The sequence below is a fragment of the Cibotium barometz genome, chromosome 49 (assembly GCF_041138505.1).
Source record: "Cibotium barometz isolate CiBa-2024 chromosome 49, ASM4113850v1, whole genome shotgun sequence".
Classification (NCBI taxonomy): Eukaryota; Viridiplantae; Streptophyta; class Polypodiopsida; order Cyatheales; family Cibotiaceae; genus Cibotium; species Cibotium barometz.
The window spans coordinates 13,356,638-13,382,590 of NC_141094.1; the positions used below are offsets into that span (position 1 = coordinate 13,356,638).

The window sequence follows — 25,953 nt, forward strand, 5'->3', positions numbered from 1 at the left end:
TAATTGTTGACTAGACCTCACAAGAAGCAAAGCCATATCAGTTCAGTAGCAGAAAAGCAGCATATGCAAGAAGGTGCACGCACAACAACAGGCTCCAAAGCACAGGCTTGCATACTATGCAACATATGCAACAAGGGTGGCCGAGGGCAGTAATAACAAGCATGGGGCAGTGAACTACTTGCAGTCCGGGCAACGCGAGGCCGGAGCACAGGCTTGCATACTATGAAACATATGCAACAAGTGTGGACGAGGGCAGTAATAACGCAGTGAACTACTTGCAGTCCGGGCAACACGAGGCCGGCAAAGGCAGCAAAACAAACGGAAGTAGGAACAAGAAGTAAGTTGTGCATGTGTATAGGGAGCAGCAAGCAGAGACCATTGTTTTCAAGGATTTCACTCGCTTGAGGGCTTACCAGTTTTTTTTAAATTAAGCTGAAGGACTCTTGAAAACAATGGCTTCTGAAAGCCAGAGGGCTCTTGAGAACTCCAAAGTAAACTTGTGAGGCCACAAGGCAAAGTAGTAAAACAGCTTACATTATGCGCATTGCATCACCTACATTTCTCACCCACCAATGCACGGGGTTTATGTTCTAGTACTGACAAAGCCATACCAGTCTGCCTGACAGCTCGAACAAAAGACAAATTAGCTGTCAAAGTAGGCGCCTGCCAGCAGTCCCCTGTTCCAAAAACCACCTTATTCTTCTCTTTAATCTTTCCGGTTTCACAAAGGTTCATCACACGAGCAGATGGTGTGTCGGGGACCACTCTGCAACATCAACGATAGTCAATCACCAACTTTGCAAGAAGACAGCCTCACATCGCCAAAATTATCTATAGCAGTACCATCACTAAATGCAGCATGCTCATCTACATACTATGACAAACCTAAAATAGAGAAAAATCCCATCACATAACATACACACGTTTATCTGCATACTATCACAAGCCAAACATAAATCAACAGCCCAACAAATAATGCAGACCCAAAACAATGAACAGCTGCTGTCACTAATCTCCTACTTTATTAAGTGTGTTTACATGTTAATCTTGGATTAAGGTTTCAGGTTGTGTGGGCCCATGGTGGAAGAAAGGCCCGTTGCTTGTGAGGACTTTGGAAGCTTTGGAGAGACCCATGACTGACTGTCATGGCTATGTGAGTGTGCACACCGTGTGACCGGCTGTCACAGGTATGTGAGTACTCTTGGAACTCGTGGCCAACTGCCACTAAAATTCCTTGGACTTATCATATCTCGGATGTACTTGAAAATCTGGTCAGACTCTCCCGGTCACCCACATCTTGTACAAGGACAATACACCTTTTGGTATTACAAATGGGGGGGGGGGGGGGGGGGGGGGGCGGGAAGTGTTACGTACCTACTATTAATCCTCGAAATTAGGGCCTAATCTAGTAGGCCTAGGGGATCCCTTAGATTAGGAAAAGCAAGCTAATATAGGTGACTAAGGTGGATTATTAGTAAACCCATGGTTATTACTAGCTATTTACGACTGAATGGTTATTTATAGTAGCAATAGTCACTATATGAGTGACTTATGGGTTTATTATTATTGTCATTGACAGTGGGTCTCCGCTTAGACCAAAGATACCCCGCCATGGACTTGGCAAATGGGAGTGAGCCTTAACCCCCTGGCTCGGGGTGGATTGCAATTGCAAACCTACTGTTGGGAGGTAAGCTAGCATGCATCCCCCCTCAGAAGATGCAAAGTCTCGTCGAACACCACATCATGGCTCACAACTTTGCCGGCCTGCTGATCATAAAGACGACATGCCTTGGACACAGAACTATATCCGAGAAAAGTCATACGCAGAGACTTCGAGTCCAACTTGGAGCAATGCTCCTTAGGCACATGTACATACACCGAACAACCAAATACCCACATATGAAAAACAGAGGGCTTCTCACCATGGAAAGCCTCATATGGAGTTTTATCTAGAAGAGCAACAGTAGGAGACCTATTCTGAATATAGACAGCAATAGAAGCCGCCTCAGCCCAAAAACGTCGAGGTAAAGAGGAGTGCTCAAGCATAGCAAGGGCTTTCTCCATGATAGTCCGATTCTTCCTCTCTGCAACTTCATTCTGTGATGGAGTATATGCTGTAGTAAGCTATCTCCAAATGCCGTGATCCTTGCAACATTGCTGAAACTCCTGGGATGTAAACTCAGCCCCTCTGTCAGTCCTGAGAACCTTGACCAAAGAACCAGTCTCTTTTTCCACCTCAATCCTCCAATCACAAAAGTGTTGAAAAGTCTCATCCTTGGACTTCAAAAAGAAAACCCAAGTAAATCTGGAGATGTCATCCACCATCACGAGCATGTACAACACCTTACTCAAGAACGCAGTACTCATTGGACCACATAAGTCTGCAGGAAAAAGAGAGTGATGTCGAAGATCTGTGTGCTGCCTCCTTCGGAAAGGCGGCTCGATGTTGCTTCCCTTGTAAACAAGAGGAACATACAGAAGTTGGAGCCTTGATGGTCGATAAACCCTCAACCAACCCATCCTTTTGAAGCCCGCTGTAGAAGTTGATAGCTCAAATGGCCAAACCGAGCATGCCAAAGAGCTGAAGAAGAACCAATAGAGAGCAAAACGGTCAACTTGTATAAGCCACTATCCTGGACTCCCTAAGCCAAGATGTTACCAGTCTCCTTATCACGAATAGTAATCTCGTGACGAGAGAAGATCACCTCCACACCCTGAGCTGTAAGAGCACTCACTGACAAAAGTTTAAATGCCAAATCTGGAATGTATAAAACGTCAGAGAAGTACCTCTTATCTTTGGAGGAGCGGAAGATGGGGATGGTGCCACGTCCATGAACTGGCATGGAAGAAGAATCACCCAAAGTGATATTGCTAAACTTGATGACGGGATTCCAACTTTTTCCTTGGATGACTGTCATCATCCCATTCCGTTCCGGGAGTCCCTCTGTCATCCATCCATCCCAAGCAAAACTCTCTGAAAACCCGGCCTAGTCTCCAAAAACACTCTGACTCTGAATAAGATCTTTGCATCTGTTCCTTCCATCTAGTCCACAATCCATACCTGCCCCGACTCTGAACACTGTCTTGGTCTTCATTCCTGAGAAATGAGTCTGGCACTCTCACATCGCCCTTGGAGGATAAACCTCCCTTGGGACCGTTGCCCGAGAACCTATCTGGCTCACAGGACTGCCATCCCCTTTGGCTTTGTGGAACACCACCAACAAACCTCCTGGGAGTTCTTCCCGCTTCTGTGCTCCTTGCCTTGGGCTTTGAATCCGTGTACTTTCCTGTACCTTGGACCTGTACACCATCATATGGGACTGAATCAGTGTTTAGCTTTGCTGAGCCTGATGCTCTGATACCAATGTAACACGCGGAAGCTCTGGGAGTCTTCTTTCAGCCCTAAACACTCTTGGAAACCATCTGATGCAAAAGGCAGATATAGAGAGAGAGTAGAGAGAGAGAGATGTGCTGGAAATTCAGTATATTCATATGGTACAAAAAGGTATCCTAATCTACAGCCATAGGCTACCTTACATAAAAGGTGGAACACACCAAAATCTCCTAGTCTAGACCCACACCCAAAGTGGGAGTGAATGATCTATCCTTGAGCACTATTGCCTATTTATAGGCTTCTTGAACAATGAAAGGCCGACTGCTAGTCGGCCAGCCGACTGGACATAAAACTCTCAAATTCTGCTCTGCCTGTACTCCATGCAGCCGACAGTCCACTGGTGTAGCCGACAGTCCCCTTGTGCAGCCGACAGGTCAACCATGTCCTTCTCCAAGTCCAACACTAGCCAAATCTACACTTCATGCTCCATGTCCTTCTCCAAGTCCAACACTAGCCAAATCTACACTTCATGCTCCAAATCCTAGTTCTAATCATCTTTTTCTGGCTGCCCCTTCTGGATTATCTTCTGAGAATGTCCATGGCAATTCTTGCACATGACACTGCCAAATCCCTCTGGCCAGCGTCATAAGTTTAATATGATTAATCACCTATGGTGTGCAATTAAGGAAGATGAAATAATGCACACGGACATTGACACGATCCCACAACTGTGCCTGAGCCTCCCGTTCTTTCCGAGTAGAGGGTAAAAGCTCCCCGTCCTCCAACTCTAGCCATGGAACACCAACCACAATGAAATCAACCAAGTCATAAGACTTCAAGACAAACTCCATCATTACCTTGCATATGCCATAGTTGGTCCCATCCAACTGTCCATCCACCGGAAATGTGGGGAGAGTAGGGATCTTCACGTGCTTCTCAGCCATCTCAAGCAAGTCTGGCATCTCAAGGGTCCACGAGGAAGGGTGGACGGGAAAAAAATGAGGAAGAGACTGCAAATAATATACAAGGTGGCTGTCCAACGGTGATGGCCGCCTTCTACCCAATCTCCAAGTCCCGAATAGCCAAAGCAATCTCCAATCAGCACCACAAATCAGCAAACCCTCAAGCTCCCATTGTCTCCAAGCTTCAAGCCACCTGGGACTCTGATACCATGTCAGAATGCACAGCGGAAATAAGAGACAACTACTGTAGAGAACAAAACGCAGAAGAGAGAGGGAGAGAGAAGCTATATAAACTCTGCTCTATACACAAGATCCAGTACACAATACTAAAGTGGGGGTAGGAGTGGTATTTATACCACCCCCCTATGCTGGTCGGTCAGCCACCAATTGGCTGCAGGGGATCTCCACGACTGCATAGAGGCAGTCGGCTAGGTACAAAACAGATGGCTAGAACTGACAACCCCCCCATGACCAATAAAATAGGAAAAATATATGGAAAAATGGGAAAAACTGAGCAAAGCTCCTGGGCGGGCACACCCACAACAAAGGCCCTCTATGAGCACTATGGTACAGACAAGAGATAACTGCTAACACCATCAAAATCTAGTATGAGGAGAAGGGAGATTACTTAAGAGGACCTTGATTGAGGGCAGGTATTAATTCACATATGATTTAGAGACATTAGATCAACCAAACTATGACACTCTTGCCAAGCAAGAGGGAATTTGTCAATGAGATATGAGACCTAGATGGGAAAGCCTTTTGACCTTAATGACATGGGTGCCACTTTTGCCAAGCAAGAGGGAAACCATCACATTAATGAGAAAGAGAAAAGTCTATACTGTCAACCCTAGCTACATGATAAAACATTATCAAGGAAGAAGGAGAGACCAGAGACCATAAACAATAGCTAGAAACACTTTAGAAACTTCATGAGTTACTACACATGAATATCCTTGTCAAGTACAAATTTACAATGACCATAGTACATGAATTTTAGCCTAGATAAATATATGATCGAATATCATTATTTCCCAAGTGTTGATGAAAACGGCATCTGGTAGAAACCAAAGTGCGGTAGACTAGCAGTCACCCAATCCAATTGTAGTCCAGCCAATAAACAATTAAACAGGACCTAGAGTGCTCCAAAACAAGAAAGAGAACGACACCTGTTGGCCCCAAAGCTTGGCGCCCCTTTCGGTATTTCTTTATTCAAATTCAATGGAAAGATTTAGATGATTACAACATGGCCATCCATGGCTCGTATGTCTGCAGTCCAATCTGCCAATCCTTAGGACCTCTTAGCATAGAGGTTACACAACCTGTGTCCCAAGAACACCACACTGTTATCTCCTCTAATCTGCTAAGTCTGTACATCCATGAGGCCTTGAATATGCAACTGATTGAATCATGCACATAGCCATAAACTCAGCCATGAAAACCAATCCACAAACTCATCCAAAACACCCCACAATCTTGTCATGCTTACACCCTCTAAACTACCAAACCCTTCCTCTCACAAAGGGCTAGAGAGAACCACTCTAGAACAGTCTTGAGCCAGTGAAAAGAGAGACTCCAAAAGACATCATCTGCGGTCTCACTTGCTCACAAAGAAAGAGAGACTTACAGTCTTTATGTCGCTTTCCACAAGAGAGAAAAAGACACGAGGAAAAGCCCCGTTCTGTCCTGCCTTCTTGTCTTGCAGCCGGGGGAGAGAAAACCAATGAGAGAACCTGCTGTCCAGCCTTGTGTTCCCTTCTCACAATTCACAATTCCCAACTGATAACCAGTTTCTTGCCAAAAGCAAAGGAGAGAGAAGAAGCTTCTGTAGGAGACTATTTTCTCTGCAGCATAACAGTCGGTTATCCTTCAAAGACCAAAGAAAGAGAAAGATGGTATGGCATGTGTCTCTGCCCTATAGCGCAGCACAGAAGCCAGTTTCAATCCCTTAATAGCATGCGTGGAGAAGTCCTAGGCTGCCCCTGTAGCCTTAGCAATTCAGCCCGCCTGCAGCCTTTCCAAAAAGCCACCTGTGGCCAACAGCGCAGAGTTCTCAGCATCTGATTTTCCCACGCCTCCAAACAGCGCCGCCTGTCTACTGTCCCTCCAAAAGCAGGAGTAAGAGGGGCGTAGCCTGCAGCCAGACTATTTCAGTTTTACTCAGAAACTCTCAGCTCCACGCTGCCCCTCAGCCGTCTTTTCCAAAAAGCAAGAGAGAGATGGAGAGGGAGGCGTGTACTCTAAAAGTGGAGTAGCCCCCTCTCCCCATAAATATCCTAGGGGCCTCATAAAGTTATTCAAACCTTTCTAGGGGCCACTTATGGATTTTAAAACCCACCTAGGGACCACCCAAGGTTATGAACCTTCAAAACTTTATTCCCTTGGTCCCCCTTCACACTTGGGGGTCCACATGTTAACTTTTTGTCCGGGCACCCAAGTATGAACAATTAAATATATAACTTACTCACTGACCACCATGCTCACACTTATGCTGCACCAATTTCACAGGGTCATGACAGTTGAAAAGGCCTAACTTAGAGATTTGATAGTGTGATGTCTCATGTGTATCTTCTAGACGCGGAAGAAGATACATGTTGGACTATCATTTATATACCTAGATGAATCCAGGAACATACCCAAATTCACCTTATAAGAAAGAGCAATTTATAACCTCATGGTAGTCATCCACAAGACAATAAACCATCAACTCCATCATGCATAGTATGGACTAGATACTACAACATCCCCACTAACGTCATCAGTGCCCAATAGTGGGTGTAGAACTTGATATCAATATATGCTCCCACACACACACACATAAGAGCATACATTCATACAAAGGTCTATGTACTAAGTTTCTGTCAAAGCTCCGGAGATACAGGGTAGACTCAGCCATAATGAAGCCTAGCACTAAAGATCATAACAAATAGAAAGAATTATTACAACAAAAAGGTAGTTGATAGGGCATATGCACCACTAAAGATAGAAAGAATTAACACAATATCAACTGGCTACAACTTGGACGAAAACTTCACAATGTGAAATTTGCATGTCCACTAATACAGCATATAGATATACCTATAGATGAATCCAAGAACATGCCCAAATTCACCTTACAAGAAGAAAGTGCAATTTATAACCTCATGGTAGTCATCCATAAGACAATAAACCATCAACTCCATCATGCATAGTATGGACTAGATACTACGACATCCCCACTAACGTCATCAGTGCCCAATAGTGGGTGTAGAACTTGGTATCAATATATGCTCCCACAACTTGGACTATCATTTGCTATCAAGACAATGACGCACATGTCTCACATGGCTAGCCACTACCGATGAGTATATGTTACTTATTGTCCATTGAAAGAAACTTTTAGAATATTGAACTTTGTTGTTGGGTCTTTTTCCTTGATGTCATACTAGTATGGGATGGCATATCTATTAAGGAATTTAATTGTAACAATCACGATATTCATCTGGACCAACTCGACACTTGATTGTAATTCTTATCACTTCATTTCAACAAGACTATTTAGATATTTAACATTTAGAGTTGGTATTATTTAAAAGCTCTCCATCCTTAAACTCAATCGTGCATTCACTCTAGAAATGATACTTGGTGCACACTTGAGTGGTTTTTCCACACTTGTCTAGACCTCATTATCTCATATAAGCAAATATGCAACTAAGGACGTTAGATATTCCACTCTAGGGTTGATCGGAAACGCCTGAGATACCGTTGTACCCTGCTGGTAGTTGGTATCATGGGTGATACCATATTAATACTGGTGGGCTAGTGTTATTGTTATATGCATTTGGAGCCATGCTACCCCCCCCCCCCTCCGATACACATGCGACGGTTTGAGTGCCTTTGTAGAGCAATCCCAAATTTCGAGGATACCTTTGAATACATGTTTTAGCCCCGTTTTATAGCAAATGTTGGATAGTCAAATCAATAAATACATTTGTTGTATGCCCTCTCCTTAGGCATATTTCTGATGCACTTTTGTCTCGTCTCAGTGGTGTGGACAAGAGATGCAACATAAAATGCTATAGCTTTTATATGTAAGAAGAGGTTCTCTTACATGACTTGCTCATTAGGAGTTTTTGGATCTCCTGGATAGGGCAGTTACATTCAGGTGGGCACACACAAAGGGCAGTTACATTCAGGTGGGCACACACAAAAGGAGGAAGGGTGGTTGGATGCCACCGTATGGTTAGGAACTTCATCGCCTTGGGATTTACTATTCAGGGTAATGCTTAACTGGACAATCGTGATATTTGTCCATGGGTCATTTGATTGGAATGACGAGCCGGTTGTGCTCTTCACGATATTTATGTGTAGACCTTAACTGTGGTGGCAATACTCTCAGACTGGCTAGCCATTTGTTGGATGTAATTTATGCCAGTGAGTGGCTACATGTACAACGTCATTTGGGTGCTGACATGGTATGTCGGTAGTCCCAAGATTGAGAATACCAGTAGGGAACGTTTTGTTCAGCAAATTGATGTGGGGTCAAACCTAAAAGTGACTAACATTCATGTAGAAGTTTGGTTGTCTAGAGACTAGAAAGGAATTGATCACTTTAAGTTTAACGGAAGTCTTATGGAGTATATCCCGGTGGTATGGGATGCTAGGATGTGTTGCATGTAGGGTTTTGGATGCATCTATATTTATGATTGGGTGATAGTCAACCAAAGGCTTCTCATTTGGGTGCTGACATGGTATGTCGGTAGTCCCAAGATTGAGAATACCAGTAGGGAACGTTTTGTTCAGCAAATTGATGTGGGGTCAAACCTAAAAGTGACTAACATTCATGTAGAAGTTTGGTTGTCTAGAGACTAGAAAGGAATTGATCACTTTAAGTTTAACGGAAGTCTTATGGAGTATATCCCGGTGGTATGGGATGCTAGGATGTGTTGCATGTAGGGTTTTGGATGCATCTATATTTATGATTGGGTGATAGTCAACCAAAGGCTTCTCAATCAACTACAAGGGGAAAAATGGATTGGGGATTGCAGATGATTGGAGTGTTGTTGCAAGTTGATTGCAACTATGATTGGATCTAGGATTGAGGTGGTGAAACTCTTTGTTTGTCACTGTTATGGTGAAGTTGTTATGTTTTACCATTGATAGTAGGTGAAGCTTTTATGTTTCGCCAGTTCTAAGTGATGCTGTGGAAACCGATCGGTTTGCCAGACGATCTTGATGTACGCACATATATATTCTGATGAGATCCGTACTCAGAGGTAGTTCACTGGATTTCATGGATAGATTTATTCTTCCGTGAAAGCTAGGACAATGTGGTAATGTGTTGACTGGTGGGGTTATACTACCGCAGTTTGGTACTTCTGCTGCAATACTTCTTGCCAAAAAAGATTTACAAGGATCCTGGGTGCTACTCAGCTTGTATGAAACACATTTTCAATAATCATGAGAAGTGTCACTTACGGCAAAAATTTCAATAGCTCTTCAGCACGTGTTTTCTCTTCAAAGCCCCCACATAATGACACCAATGATTTGAACTCCCTGCACACCGCCTCTGAAATGAATGGCCTTCTATCTGCCAGAAGGTTTGTCATCTCCTCCAGCAAAGGGCTTTTAAGCTCTTCTTCTGCCTGAAAAATTAACAAGAGGTTAACATAATTTTACAAAATCGTTTTTGTTTTTCGAATTAATATGCTGAGTAGTTATAGATCATAAACCTGGTCCCTCATGAACTGAGCTGTGTTTCCAAACTTGGATACCAGATCATTATTGCACATATTGACCAGCATAGATGCAACACCATTGCTAACTTCAGAAACCAAAGCTATAAGCGCTGTAGTATCCAGATTCACCAGATTTGAGGTGGACACACCCTTCTCACCTTTGCCAAAGAGAGACTCACGTTGCCATAATGTCGATAAAAAAGAAAGAAAAGCACCATTGCAGTCTCCAAAAACATAGTGGAAGCCATCATATGATTGATCAAGTTTTCCCCCATGCTGCGGTAGGCATAAGGTAAATGCGTCCAGTTCTTCCTGGCCATTATTTTTCCACCCTATCCCCATTAACCTGTGTGAAAGTAGGTTCTTGGAAGGTGCCTGCTTGTGAAGCTCCTTCAATCCGGGACCCCCGAGATCTAAGACCTCAAATCCATCCAATGAAGCATTGATGTCAACTTGAAATGTAACCCAACACTTGCAGCTTGCATCCACTTTAGTGGAGGTGAACCTGTGCTGTAAATTTTGAGATGGCACGCCCAGATCAGCCTGTTTTTTTGACACCTGTATGCATACCCAGTCCTCGTCATCTGTCTCAAATGACATCTCTCCAAACTCTCTGCCTAAAGTTTCCATAGCATTGCTGAGAGTCACCTTCTGCTCCCCAAACAACTCTATCCGTGAAGCGCCAACCTCTGCTTCAAAGCCTGTTACTAAACTGCTCGAAACACCTCTGGCAAAGCAAAAGAACACAGCGGCTGGTTGCAATACACTGTAAGACTGAGCTACGTTAACAAGTAGCTGCACCCGAGATCTCCAGCCCTTTACAAGGCTGCATTCATCTGACCAATACGAGTACTTGGGATTCCTATCTGATACTACAATCCAAACAGGTTTTGCTTGAAAGGTACAGACTATATCTACATGCACCTCAGCCAATTTTCCATGATTTTTGTTGGTTTTTGCAGCCTTGTTGAAAGAAGACGACACCGTGAATGTTTGTAAAACAGCAGACACAGCATCAACGCAGGGGTGCTGCATAACCTCCACCACTGCCTCAAGGTATCCCAGATTTGTGCTGCAAGAGGATATGTGTAAGCTTCTACCTCCCTATTATAGAAAATGGTGAACAAGAACAAGAAAGCTCTAAGTATCATTAAGTGGATAAAAAATCTCAGCTTATGGCCTTAATTATGTACAAGAAGGCTTGTAAGTAAACATTAATTAGCCAGATTATGATCAAGATGTATCAACAAACGTTAGTATGTGCATTAAACGGGCCCTTAATGATGATTATGGATTTTTTGGCCTGATTCAAAAGAGTACGGATTTTTGGCCTTGATATTTTGATATCCAAAGAATTTACACTGCTCATCGATAATCCAAAGAATTTGCACTGCTCATCGAGGATGACAATCAAGCCCTTAATGATCAAATTTACCGCTCAGTCAAATGGTTCAGGATTGTATTCGCTGTAACTGTACAGATTAAGCATTTTGTTTTCCGTAACTGCACAGATTATGAATTGTGCTCGCCCTTACTGCACAGTGAAAAGGAAGAGATTGAAGGTACCTGTTGATTGCCGAGGCGGTGTGATCTGAGAGGCCATGGAGGAAGCGAATCTCGGAGCGTAGCAGTTTCGATAGGCGGGAGCGGGCGGAAGGGGTGAGCTTGTACGGGGGAAGGCAGTCCAGCTGAGACAGAAGTAAGCTCGCACGGCCCTTGATGTCTGGGTCCATGGTCATCTTCTCTCTTTTCCTAACCGTTAAGTGCACCAGTCCATGGGTCTTTAAAGAGGCGATGGGCGGCGGGCAACAATCTTTTAATAATGTTCGCCGGGCAACAATCTTTTAATAATGTTCGCCTCAGTGTGTGAAAGAGGAGTGGAATTGCCCTTGGGTTGACATGGATCCACCGTATTCCCCGCCATCAGTTTCCCCGTCGTCAATTGATCTCTGTATCAACGTAAAGCCCTCTCTCTTCATTCTAACTTCTCATTTGTTTTCTTGAGTTTCTTATCTATTTCATTACGCGTTCCCCATGTCACATGTCACTCTCTCTCTAAAACCATCTCCTCTCCTCCTCCTTCGGCCCCGAAACAAGGGTGTTCAAAGGGGCACCATTGGGAATTGAGCAAACATCCTTACACATCTTGGGAAGTGAACTAGCCACTATACCATCCACCTCTTATTGTCATGATCACTTATGTTTTTTAATATTTATCTTTCCCCTTTCCTCCCTCTCTCTCCTCTCCCCCTCTCTCTCTCTCTCTCTCTCTCTCTCTCTCTCTCTTTGGGTTATTGTGTTCATGTGCATGAGTGCTTCCATGCCACTCAAGTTTTGCCCGACAGAACCCGGGTTGAGGGGGGATGGAACCCAGGTTCTACCCGAGCAGGAAGAGAGCCCCCACCAACTCACACACACATACTTATGGCATCATTGGCAACCAGAACGCTCACCACCTGTTCACTCAGGGGCCTTTTCCATAGTTCCTAGCTCATAGTAACCGGCAATATATTCATATAACAGAATGGAATCTCCGTGGAAGATCAGCAAGATCAACCCACAGATCCATATAAAAGAGCCATGGACTCATCCGGTTGTTGAGGACCAGCAAGGTCAATCAACCAGATCCATGCCCGGTTTCAGAAAACAGCTCTTATTCCTTGTTCCAATATCTTCCACGACGCACGTGTGGGTATCTTCGGCGACCCAGAGCCCGAGCACCGTATGGTTAGCACCCTCTAGGATCCTTAGCGCTTCACTCATAGGCCGCTTCCTTGGTCCCTCATCCACCGTACACCGGAAGCTCACCATTTAAATCGAACCGAGGCTGGTCAAGACCTCAGTCGACCTTGCTACGCGAGACGTCCTCCATTGACTCTTCGTCAGCAGTTGCAACTTTAACAGTTAGGTCTTCATGACCTTAATCCACAAGACGATCAAAATGCTTCCCCAACATTCTTGACATAAAACAGTCATTTACAAACAGTCACAAAATACAGTTTCTAAATCGAACTCTCGTCTTTCCACATTATCCCTCCTTAGTCCACATTCCATTCAATGTGTACTCATTCTCATCCATTTCCTCATATATCGACGACACATTAATTCACATACACATTAACATTCACATCCATACATCCACATCTACATGCATACATCCATTTTTAAATATTTAATCTTAGTAATTAATATTAATATTCATAATAATTATATTAAATATTAATATTAAATATGAATATTATTTTATATTTTAATTTTTAATTTTTATATTTATGTATATATCATATATTATAATAAAAGTGAATTTTAAAATTTACGTTAAAATATGATATGTGTGTGTGTGTGTATGCAAATACACACACACATATATGCAATGAAAATATAATATAAATATCTATATATAACTATAATATATATATATATACCTAAAATTTTAAAATTTACTTCTATTACAATATATGATATAGAAATATATATACATATATTATATTATATTAAGCATAGGTTTCTCCCCTACCACGTGTCAACAGTGAACACCAGGGGACTGTTATGCAGTAGTAGCCACAACAGCAACACAACAAACAGGGAAGAGGGGCACGTGTGTTAAGGGACTAGTAAGCTATAGAGCTTTAAATAAGCTTAAATTTTAAAGGCTTAATACACACACATGCATACAAACACACACACACACACACACACACACATGTGCATACATAGGCACTCGCATGCACATATGCGCACACACATACACTTACAAATATGCACACTTGCACGCACACACACACTCAAGTACACATGTATGCACGCCACAATGTACATAGAGATGTATATTCACATACACACGCTCACACACATAAGTGCACATGTATACATAGACACACATATGCTCGCACACATTAGTGCACATGCACATACACACACACACACACATAGATGCACATAGACATATACATATATATAGACATGTGTATACATATACATACAAAGATACACACACACACTCACATGCACACACATAGACACATACGCATACAAACACGAGCTAAAGAGAATGTGAGAGAGAGGGAGAACTTGAGTTCCTTGCAAGAACAAGTACACATACATAAGAGAGAACAAGACACAAGAGAGATAGATGGCTGAATTTTCTTCTCTATTCTTTTCTATAACCATAAACTTCATAGATATGAGTACATACTGTAAGGGAAAGTACTCTCCTACTATAACATGCAATGGTTAGTCCATAGTGTGAACCCGACTATATGAGTTGGTGCTATAACTATGCCATACTCGAGTAACCCAAAAGTGGTTGTCACATAGCCTATCATCCACTGGCAGCATATCAACCATAATCTCACCAATCATGCCACTGGCATAAGTATGAAAGCTATCAACCATGTGGGTTATCAACGTCTCGCAGCACTAGTGGAGCTCGATCTCTCACCAGTCCCCCTCAAGCTCAACTCTACACACTGCACTCCAACTAAGCTCCTAAATATGTGGAGCTTCTCTATGCCCAATGCCTTCGTGAAGATTACCACCTGATCCTCTGTACTAACATATACCAGTTCTACATCACCTGCTAGAACCTTCTCTCTCAAAAGTAATAATACACTTCAATGTGTTTCTTCCTCTACATCACCTGCTAGAACCTTCTCTCTCAAAAGTAATAATACACTTCAATGTGTTTCTTCCTCTACATCACCTGCTAGAACCTTCTCTCTCAAAAGTAATAATACACCTCAATGTGCTTTGTCCTGGCATGGTAAACTGGGTTACTGAATGACTACTCATGTTGTCATAATAAATGACAATGGCCCTATCCATGGGTTCATCCATATCACCAAGTAGCTTCTGAAACCAAGCTACCTCACAAGCTGCCACCATAGCTGTGGGAAATCCCAACCCTAAACTACTATGAAGAGAGGGATAGGAAGAGCTGTAAGGAGGCTAAAAGATGAAAGCCATAGCTAGCAATGAGTGAGGGTGAGAGAGAGATAACGTGTGTGTGAGAGAGAGACAATAAGCCACAATAACAAAAAGATAACAAGTCACATTTTCCATTCATAAGATGCCTATTTTGTAGGCTAATACAAGTGGGAAGAGCTAAGCCCAAATACATCATGTGTGATGTCACACCCATGTGCTAAGTTGATGGTCAAGATACATGCTCCCCTTTTCATGTGGAGTTAGGGAGCTTTCCTATGCTCATTTCTCATTGCTCATTGCTCAAAACAATTCCAAGCACTAAGCCATGCGAAGCACCACATATTCCAACAATAGCAACACCCCTAGTACTCTGCTAAAGCTTTGTGTCTAAGCTTATCATACCATATTTGGATAACATGTCTAAGCCATACTACCGCTCATACCATATTTGGACAACATGTCTAAGCCATACTGCCTACAACAACAAAATGCCATGAGGTGATTTCACCACCTCTATACCCAAGAAATATCGCAGCTCACCCAAATCCTTCATCTCAAACTTTTGCTTTAAAAGCATCCTAACATGTCCGCATTACTATCACCAATGATAATCAAGTCATCCATATAAATGACTAGTAGCATGATCCCTCTATCTTTCACATAAAGTGAAAATGCATTGGATATCTAAAATCCAATGGAAACAAGATACTCCTCAATCTTGTTTGACCATGCTTTGTGTGCTTGGTTCAAGCCATACAAATTTTTATGTAACCTGCACATAAAATCTAGGTGTGCATCACTCTCATAACCCGGTGGCTACATCATGTGTACTTTTTCTTGCAAATCACAATGTAAGTGCTAACACATCAAGCACAAAAGGTTGATCTATCTTTTCCTTCCCTTTGTGTGATACACGTGTCCTACATTTGTCCTCACCCTACCTGACCATGCACTAACACTGGATCCACTGCTTGAGGACTTTGTAGGTTCACTAAGCACCTGTGATTATTGCTCTATATGTGGGCAACATCATTACTTCTTTCCTCTACATCTTATGTTGCCTTTCTTGGTGCATACTAGCCACTCAACTCATCAAAGATAATGTCTCCACTTACTCGCATCTCACGAGTGGTAGGGTTTTAACATCTATAACCTTTCTTCTCCAAAGCATAACCAATGAAGATGCAATTCTTTGCCTTTGGATCCAACTTTGGAACATGCACATATACAATACATCCAAACACTTTCAAGTGAGACACATATGGTTTTATGCCTGTAAACTTCTGTTCAGGTGTGTCATACCATAAATAACTGCAGTGATGGGGGTCATGTTCATAATGTAAATAGCAGTTGCTTTGCTACTTCTATCCAAAAATTAGCTGGCATATTCTTTTCAAACATCAAGGCACATGTCACTTCTACAATGTGCTTATTTTTCCTTTCGGTAACACCACTATGTTGGTGGAGTGCACTTGCATGTGAACCGTCTCTTGAGTCTTTGATTTATCAAGAAATCACTGAACTCATTAGAGAAATGCTATCCCCCACCATTTGATCTTAGGCATTTTATTTGCATGCTGTTTTTCTTCTCGAGCTTCACTGAATCTATCCTTCATAAAATAAACCCACACTTTCCTCGTGTGATCTTCAATGAATGTAACGTAATACCTACACCTATAATTGTTATAGTCTTGGTCGGTCCCCAATATGCAAATGTATAACATCCAATGGACTTGCATTGACGTGCTTTTCATGCACGAAAGTATGTTTGGTCTGCATGATTCACATACTCTATGCATACAGTCAACTTTAAACTTGCAGACCTATAACTATATTTTAGGCATGCATATAGACTTAAGCTACTATGTATTCACATAACCAATGCACTTGTACCATATGTTAATATCTATAATAACACCTATCCTATGTGCAAACATGCTTCTCTTCACCCCAGGCATGTTCACATCCAAAGTAAACATCTTGTCATTTCTATTATATTTTACAATCATGGAACTAATTTTTGAAGTCTTCCACACACATCCTTGAGGATTATGTTGAGATATCGAGCTCATCTAGTGAGGCGGTGGACACTGATGACCCGCCTGGGGGATGGGCCCCACACTTACACCACTGGCATGGTTGGTGAGATCATGGGTGATATGCGGCCAGTGGGATGACAGGCTGTCTGGCATAGTTATAGCGCCAGCTCATTTAGTTGGGTTCACACTATAGAGAACCCTAGTATGTATTTGGTTGAGTACCTTTCATATTGTGTGTCTTCTTATCTTTGTATATGGTGTGTTGAGTGTTGTGTGAAGAAGAAGAAGAAGAAGAAGAAGAAGATTTTCAGCCTCTCACCTTGTGTGCTCTTTTTTTTTAAGGGTTTTATGAGTGTGTGTGTGCTTGCAAGAGCGCAAGCTCTCCCCCGCGTCTTTTCATGGTATCAGAGCCTGGTTCATGCTAAGGGCTGAGCTCAAGTAAGAGAAGCACAGGAAGCGGTACGAGGGTAAGAACTTCAACAAGTCATGGGGAGTGGTTCAAGGAGATGAAAAACCTTGAAAGACCAAGTTTTATGGAAACAAGGGATGACACTGCTCATCCAATTGCCCATATTGGAGATGTGCCATTGTCTATGCAGGATGGCAAAGTGAAGTACCTTGCAGATGTACTTCATGTTCCGAACATAACAAAGAATCTGGTTTCAGTTGGCCAGATGATTGAGCAGGGTTTGCAGGTTCGGTTTAACCCTGATGGTTGTTATGTTGAAGACTTTAAGACAAGTGCAGGTTGGTTTGCAAAAGGCAACAGAGTGGGCAGAATGTTTACATTGAATGTAAACATGCCTGAAGTGAGTGTGTTGCGATTTTTGCAAATGGTTCATGAATTGTTACAGACACAGACATTTGGCATAAAAGAATTGGACATGTGAATGTGCAGAGAATGAAGTCTATGCAGACTAAAGGAATTGTGACAGGGCTGCCAAAGTTTAAAGTTTAAGGTATGCAAAAAATATGTAAAGCATGCCAATTTGGAAAGCAAACAAAGCATGTATTTACACATGACAGAAATGTGAGCAGAAATGCACTAGATGTTGTCCATTCAGGTGTATGGGGTCCTACGAAGACCATGTCTATGGGAGGCTGCAGGTATTATGTGACATTTATTGATGACTACACAAGGAAAGTGTGGGTACACACACACATATTTTTATTTGAAAGGTTTCATTCACATGTTTCAAAAACATTCTTAACAATATGTGAAGATTGAGATGTTCACACACACATGGGTGCCCTGTCCTTGCTTGCACACATAAAAAGGATTGTATTAATTTTCTCACCCGAAATTATGAGGGTCCTCTGCCGGCCCGAGCCTGGGGAGCTCAGAAGGAATGTAAATGTAATGTGCGTTGAGTTGTGTATGCATGGGTGTCGCACTTCATGGGTTGGTTCCCACCCGAACATTTATGTTTAAATTGGACTTAGTGGTTCCGCAGTGAGCAAGTGGGCTCAAAATAGACTATGTGAACGCACCCTAGAGGTGCTAGATATTATCTTGAGTGTGTGGATGGATTAGAATACCACATAAGATATTGTGTGAATGGTGAGAGCCACATAAAAGAATGTGGAAGAGGAGTCACCAAATGGCATGATGACAGGTAAAGGAGATTGGGTCAATGGCTATCTATATGAGAAGCCATAGTGTATCATGGTTCATTATGCATATGCAATAGAACTTGTGTTAAGTGTGCTACTCTCTCTCTCTCTCTCTCTCTCTCTCTCTCTCTCTCTCTCTCTCTCTCATGGAGTTATTGGTGTGGTTTAACCCACCTTAGTTATGCTTAGTCTATGTTGCTAATCACCATGATCAATCCCATAGTAGGATTTCAACACCTCAATGTTCCTGCTTTCACCCTCAATGTTCTTGCTTTCACCAATATACATAGACACATGCATGCACTCTCAATGTTCCTGCTTCACCAATATACATAGAGACACATGCATATACAAGAAAGGAAGGCAAGCAAGGAACTCACAAATCATTCCAGCATGTAATGGGTGACAACATTAGAAGGAACTAGATTTTTCCCTCACTCATTTCCATAGAGATAGACCCACCTTTTACACTCTTCTCTTGCTCACAGTCACTTAGCAATGCTTCTCTATGCCTCTCTTGATGGTGATAGGCAACGGCTTTCTCCTAAAAGGTTAAACCCCACTCTTTCTCCCTCAAGGGTTTAACATAGTTCATGCACTCTTGCACACCTACTTCTCAACTTATAAACCCTTGAAGTACATCTCACCTGTGCCCAAGTGGAGAGATTGGGAAACCACCCAGCCACAATGGTCTATGCTACAGAGGATGGCACTGGAGTCAAGTAAAAGGAGGTGCTTGTCGCCAGCTAGACTTTGAGCATGGCAACATCACCCTCTAGCCACCATGTTCTCAAAGAGAACTAGCTAGGGAGACATGAGAGGGGAAGGCCAGGCTAGACTAGATCACCACTTAGGTTGGTGTCTGAATGTTGTGTGGTGAGTAGGTTATGGTGTTGTTGAGATGATAGTGATGCCACAGTCACAATTGACTATGGACAAGGCTCCACCACCCCCAGCCATGCCCATAGAGGGATAATAGGTAGTGATGTCTAGAGCTCAAGAAAGAACTAGAAGAAGTCATCCATGTACTTATGGCTAGAAGCTCGTTTGCCTCGGTGAGCAAGAAGGGCATCAAGTGTCAGCAATTGGGAGAGGGGAGCAATGTGCATAGGGTGGAGAAGGCGAAGAAGATGCCACATCATGACTTGTAGAAGCATGGGGGTGGCAAGGGTAGTTGAGATAGGCAAGTATAGGGCATAGCTTCTGGGGGTAGAGGAGCTACGTGGGGGCCCAACTACCTGTGAAGACAAAAGGGAAAGGGGGAGCGGCATGGGGGCATGCCTTGAATTTGAAGGGTGCCTCTATTTTTTATTATGAAGGGCTTTTCTTTAACTTGCTTTTCTTTATGACTAGTCCCCCAACTCGTCCTCTGGATGGGAGAGGTTTCGATACCAGAGAGTAGGCCTTAAATTTGAAGACCATTTTGGCAATCATGGATGACTTTGAAGAAAGCATCAAAATTGGTATACTTGTATATAAAGGCACCATGCTTTGCATATATACCCACGAAGGGAGATCCTCCAGCACTTCATTTTCTTTGAACAGAGCACCAAACTTGGCATACATAGACACATGGAGAGAGATGTGTCCTCTTTTATATATAGTAAGAAGTGGCATGACCCTTCTCCGACAAGAAGTAGCCATCTAATGAAATATAAAATAAAATATAGACTCCTAAGCCTCCACCAGAACTATTTAAATATAGCCTCATAAGGATTCCCCCTAAGTAATGGAGTAAACAAAATGTCTAAGTGATCTCATAGAAAGGACCATGCTGCCATTATGAATAATATGTGGCTCTCTCTCTCTCTCTCTCTCTCTCTCTCTCACACACACACACACACACACACACACACACACACACACACACACACACATACACACACACACACATATGAACATGCAAAATAACAAAAATACATAGCTCTCCCTCCCTCTTTCTCTCTTTGATCTCTCTCTCTCTCTCTCTCTCTCTCTCTCTCTCTCTCTCTCTCTCTTTGTTCTCCACATACATAGACAAAGACACGTAGAAAATAATCTCTTTAAAAAAACAAACCAACACAATCTCTCTTTGCATTTTCTATGTATGTGGGGAGTCTCTCTCTCTCTCCTTTAAACACACATCTCTCTCTCTCTCTCTCTCTCTCTCTCTCTCTCTCTCTCTACATATATATATGAGAGATGTGTGTTTATATATATACATACATATATATATATATATATGTAGAGAGAGAGAGAGAGAGAGAGAGAGAGAGAGAGAGATGTGTGTTTAAAGGAGAGAGAGAGAGACTCCCCACATACATAGAAAATGCATACATATATATGTGTGTGTATATGTGTGTATGTCTAGTATGTGTTTTTGCTTGCCTTGCATGCATGCACGTGCACACACACAATATATGTATGTATCTACACACATACATACACACATATGCTCTTATAGATACATACATACATACATGTATGTATGTATGTCTGTATACACACATATACATACATACATATAATCTTATAGATACATACAAAAAAATACTCATATAGAATTACTAAGAAATTCAAAGTTAGACCATATACACGTATATGTTATATGTATATGTTTGTGTGTGTATGGATGCCTATGCTTATGTATGTGTATTTTTGTATGTATTTGTGTGATCATGCATGTGTGTGTGTGTATATATATATGTACACATGTGATCCCATGGATTTTGACCTCGTATACTTTAGCTCATAGTCTCTCTCTCTCTCTCTCTCCTCTACTGCCACTGTTGCCTTGTAGTTACCCACTTTGATTTCCCCCATTTTTTCCTTCATTTTATTGATCCCACCTTTCCCTCTAGCCATTTCCACTCAAGTTTTTACTTCATTAATGACGTATAACGGCTTGAAACTCTTAGCTTTGGATGCACACTCTTAGCAGAAATATATACAGTTCCTCTAGAGTCCCAAAGGTTCACAAACTCAAGTTTGTCACCCTAGTGGGTGGAGTTGCCTCGGCACACTTTTCGCCCCATTGTCCCAAAGCCTAGGTCTACCGCAATACATTTTAAAACCTTGGATTTCCATACATTCTGATTAGGGCCCTTGGTCAATGTCACCATCTATGACATAAGTGTTGTAATGGATGGTCATCAATAGATATTTGCAAGTTATTGAGAATGGGGGATTATACAAAATATGTAGCACCTTTGATCTTGCACTAAGTGCGTAGGAGAATGTCATTAGACATAAATATTTGATGGTGTGGCCATTGGGGCCAAGGAAACCACGCCTCCATATTGCACCCATGTGACCTTCTCCAACAATAGCGCTACTTCCTTATTGTTGTGCTCCACTACTACTGCCTTTCTGAGCTTCGCCACATCACCACCACTTTCTGAGAGCTGCCACACGATGGCCAGAATTGCCATCATTGCGCTCCACTACTACTGCCTTTCTGAGCTTCGCCACATCACCACCACTTTCTGAGAGCTACCACATGATGGCCAGAATTGCGCTCCACTACTACTGCCTTTTTGAGCTTCGCCACATCACCACAACTTTCTGAGAGCTGCCACACGATGGCCAGAATTGCCGCAGCGCCACTGCCTTCAGAGAGCCACCACCACGATGGCCAGAATCGCCACCTCTTCTGACGTTGCACTCCACCACCACTGCTAGAACCATCTCCTCATCTTGGCTGCAGTGCTACCCCGACACAGGCCGCTATGCCTGTTTCTTGATTTGTAGGAGAAGGTGGTGAGTGGTGGTGCTGCGTATACATGACGAAAGCTCATACTAATGGCGGTGAAAGCTCATACTAATAGCGGTGAAAGCTCCATGCATGAGTCAAAGCAATGTCGACCAGCTCCTGGTGTCCTGCGGCTTTCTATGTCCTGTGGTGGCTGCGCTAGTGTTGCTCGCCTTTATTACAGTAGTGGTCTTTTGTACCTCCTCCTTCATTGCCGGTCCGGGTGATGGATCATGTAGTAGAGAGCAAGTCATCCATCCCTAGAGTAGTGGATGCAGGCATAGACTTTGTCCATCCCTGTGTCAGTGCAATAAAATTGACAGAGACGACCCACAGAGTATGGTGCTGGTGAGGGCAATGCTGCACGAAGGAACTGGGGTGGCGAGGCTGCATGCTCTACATGGCCCTCTGGGAAGTATTTCACCTTGGTGCCCATTGGCTAGCTTACCACTTAGTAGTAGCTCCCTGTAGGAGCAATAAGCTATATGGTGTTGCGTGCAACCCTCTAAGAGAGAAAGAGAGGATGACCCAAACGGCTAGAATTTGAATTTGAAATAGCAATAGCCTTTATTTTGAATTTGAAATAGCATTTGTATGCAATGAAGAGAGAGAGAGAGGACGTCATCAGGTGATGAGGGCCCAAGGCAACCTAAAAAACTTGCCATGTGGCAAGAGGGAAAAGTCAACACCATCCCCCTGTTATATCATCCCCTTGTTATATTATATATAGAAGAGATTAGAAAGGCATATAACTAAAATTCTCAAAACCTTTCCCTTCCTTTGAAGGGTAATTGTGTTTTCACCCTTCTTGTGAAGGTTTTGACCCCCTTGAAGGGTACTACAACCTTCAAATTCTAGCCTTGCATGAGGGCCAACTACCTGTAAAAGACAAAAGGGAAAGTGGGACAACAAGCTACATGAGAAGGGGGAGATAGGGGGTAAGAAAGGGGAGGGGACGAGAGCACATCCAAGAGTCCTTGCACAAAGTACTTGTAATTCTCTCCAAATTTTTGCAATTCCTTTACTTGATTTTCCTTGGCTCTAATACCACTGATAGGATCTTTAATCAAAACAAGAAAGAATAACCCACATAATTCTCTTCTATGTACAAGATGTCGACATGGTCTTGCCATTTGTAAGCTTGTCATATACACTTTGAACACAATAATTCCTAGGAGTAGGTTTAGGCTCCTTACGCAACAAAGATGAAAGAACTTTCTCCTTTATTATCACAAACTAAAACTCTCCACAAAAGCATAGAAATAATAAAAATAACCCACAAGAGAAGCATTGTGTTGAATCTCCCCCTCTATGTAAGTCGCTCCTCCTTCCTCACAAGAGTATTTTAATCATATATTAGTAAAAATAGCCCAAGGAGCCATCAACAGTATACCTTTTCCAAAATTTTGCTTGTTTACATAAAAATAGATGGACTAAATATAAACCTTAATACAACTAATAAACTAAATATGAACCTTAGTACAACTAATAAACTAATGTGTGAACTTAAAAATAAGTGGCTAGCTCAAATGTACAATCCTAGCACATGTATACAAAATATTGGGCGTAGTGTCATAGTCCAAAATAATTAAAATTATGGTATGAACCACTCAAAATAGATGCTAAATAAATAGAGCCATGTGACACACATGGCTCAAAATAGATGCTCAATAAATAGAGCCATGTGACGACACACACATACACCATAAATCTCGAGAGACTAACTTGACCGTATATAGATCATCATCCACGACGAGAGGCACACTATATTGGCCTGCATGGTATTAGAGAGTAGATCCATGTCTACTATGCTCACTCAAACTCTAGGTTATCATCTATGGTAACATATGATTATTAGTACTAATCTATTTTATAATCTCAAAAGTCATGAAACCTTCTCCTCTCTATTCTCACAACCATGGGGAGCTTGAATGCTACCCACATTGGTAACCAAAGCTCATGCCAATCTTGGGGAATCTCCTTAGGGCCTAGGTGTAGCCCACCACCTTGAGCTCAATGCTCCAAAAAGCCATTGTTGTAGGGTCACTGCTATCTCCAACTAAACCAGGAGGAGAAAAATGACCAAATGAAGTAAAATTAGTCTCTATGCTATGAATTTCTCTAATTCCTTTAAGGTCGAGGGGTTTTTGGGAGCTACAAACATGCTTATGTTGTTAAAATAAAGAATGGATAACTGTGGTGGCCATGATTCTCAACCTTGGATGCTTCATAGAAGCCTCTTTTATTAATATATTGATTAAGGGATAATTATAATACCTAATGAAGTGCTTATGGGTCCTAAATTCATGTTAACTCATTGTTATAACTACCTCCTAAAGCTCATTTGATTTGATTTGGTGGAGGTCTCCCATTCTCATAGTCCAAGAGCTCTCTATTTTTTGCCCTCAAAACAGTGAATCATTCACTAATTATGGCATTAATGATGGCTTAATTTATGTTATTGGCTAATCATTATTTGAGGTCTAGTATACCTTCCTCTTTTGAATCCTCAAATGCCAAACATATTGAGCCCAAAAGAAGAATCAAGAACCAAAAGTCCAAAACCAAAGTAGACACTAAACCATGGTATTATCATTATGCCAAAAGTCAAAGTTTTTCTAAATTTTTATCTACTCACATGCATCTTTATGGTGATAGAGGATTCTAGTATCTCATAAATCTTATTGTAAGGGTTTAGACATTACCCTTGGATTAAGTTTCCAAGGATTAAGACATACCCGGATCATGTCACAATCAGGAATGATAAGTTTAAAGGGTACAATTTTCGTACATGGTAAACCAAGGTCAAGTTTACCCTTATGAGGAAAGGGTTATGGGGTGTTGCAAACAAGAAGGAGAAATATGCCAACCACTAGGGAATTCCATAGACACACTAGTTTAATCCTCAAATTTGATTATGATTCTCTTTCATTGCATAGTGTTCATGAAGGAAAATAATTATGTCTTAAGGGATTGGTAAAAGGAGAGAGTACTCTATTACTTGGCCATACATAGGCTAAGCGGGCTTTGAGGAAGAGGGAAAACACTTAACTTATTCTTGGTTAATAAGCTTATGGCTTCTGAACGTACTCCAAATATGAACCCTCACATCAATATTTTCTTTCACAATTCTCATATTATTTCTTAAATGACCTTGTAAGATTCCTCCCTCTAGCTTTTGAGGTGTATCTCCAACAACTCTTGAAGTTTGCTCTTCTCCTCTTGGTGGACCAATTGATTGGTTGGGGGCTTCACTGCTGTTAATTAAGAATCAAGCCAAACTTGGAGGTAAGGTTAATTTTTATTGTTTTTTCCAATTATCTCAATGACTTTCTTCTTCTCAACCCCTCTCAAGCTTGAGAAGCTTTCAAAATGATTGTTTTTATTCAAATCAAGCTTTCCCTAAGATTCTTAATGTTTAATTAGCATTAAGTTAATCTTTATGCTTAATTGTAATGCTTTCTTTAAGTAAATCTCTCTCTCTAAAAGAGTAGTCATCTTTAAGTAAATCTCTCTCTCTAAAAGAGTAGTCATCTTTATGGCTAAATCTTTAGCAAAAGAATGCTTCTCAATGATAATCTCTTATTTCAAAGCTAAACTCTAGGCTTGATGAGCTAGAGATTAAGAATTG

General features: G+C 41.9%; 1 protein-coding gene across 1 annotated transcript; it reads right to left on the reverse strand.

Moving 5' to 3' along the window:
• Nucleotides 1-446: 446 nt before the first annotated feature.
• LOC147610311 (uncharacterized) lies at nucleotides 447-11,837 on the reverse strand. Its single transcript, XM_086786336.1, has 4 exons — nucleotides 11,580-11,837; nucleotides 10,008-11,085; nucleotides 9,754-9,920; nucleotides 447-766 (listed from the first exon to the last, which is right to left on the reverse strand). The coding sequence occupies exons 1-4, from the start codon at nucleotides 11,750-11,752 to the stop codon at nucleotides 550-552; spliced, it is 1,635 nt and encodes a 544-aa protein (XP_086642462.1). The 5' UTR covers nucleotides 11,753-11,837; the 3' UTR covers nucleotides 447-549.
• Nucleotides 11,838-25,953: the final 14,116 nt, after the last annotated feature.

What these genes read in the sequence shown, in the direction of transcription:
- LOC147610311 (XM_086786336.1), bottom strand. Translation starts at nt 11,752, where the DNA reads ATGACCATGGACCCAGACATCAAGGGCCGTGCGAGCTTACTTCTGTCT. An exon ending in ACCGCCTCGGCAATCAACAG is followed by an intron (nt 11,086 to 11,579) that starts GTACCTTCAATC and finishes ATCCTCTTGCAG; the next exon opens with CACAAATCTGGGATACCTTG. An exon ending in GAGCTATTGAAATTTTTGCC is followed by an intron (nt 767 to 9,753) that starts GTAAGTGACACT and finishes TTGATGTTGCAG; the next exon opens with AGTGGTCCCCGACACACCAT.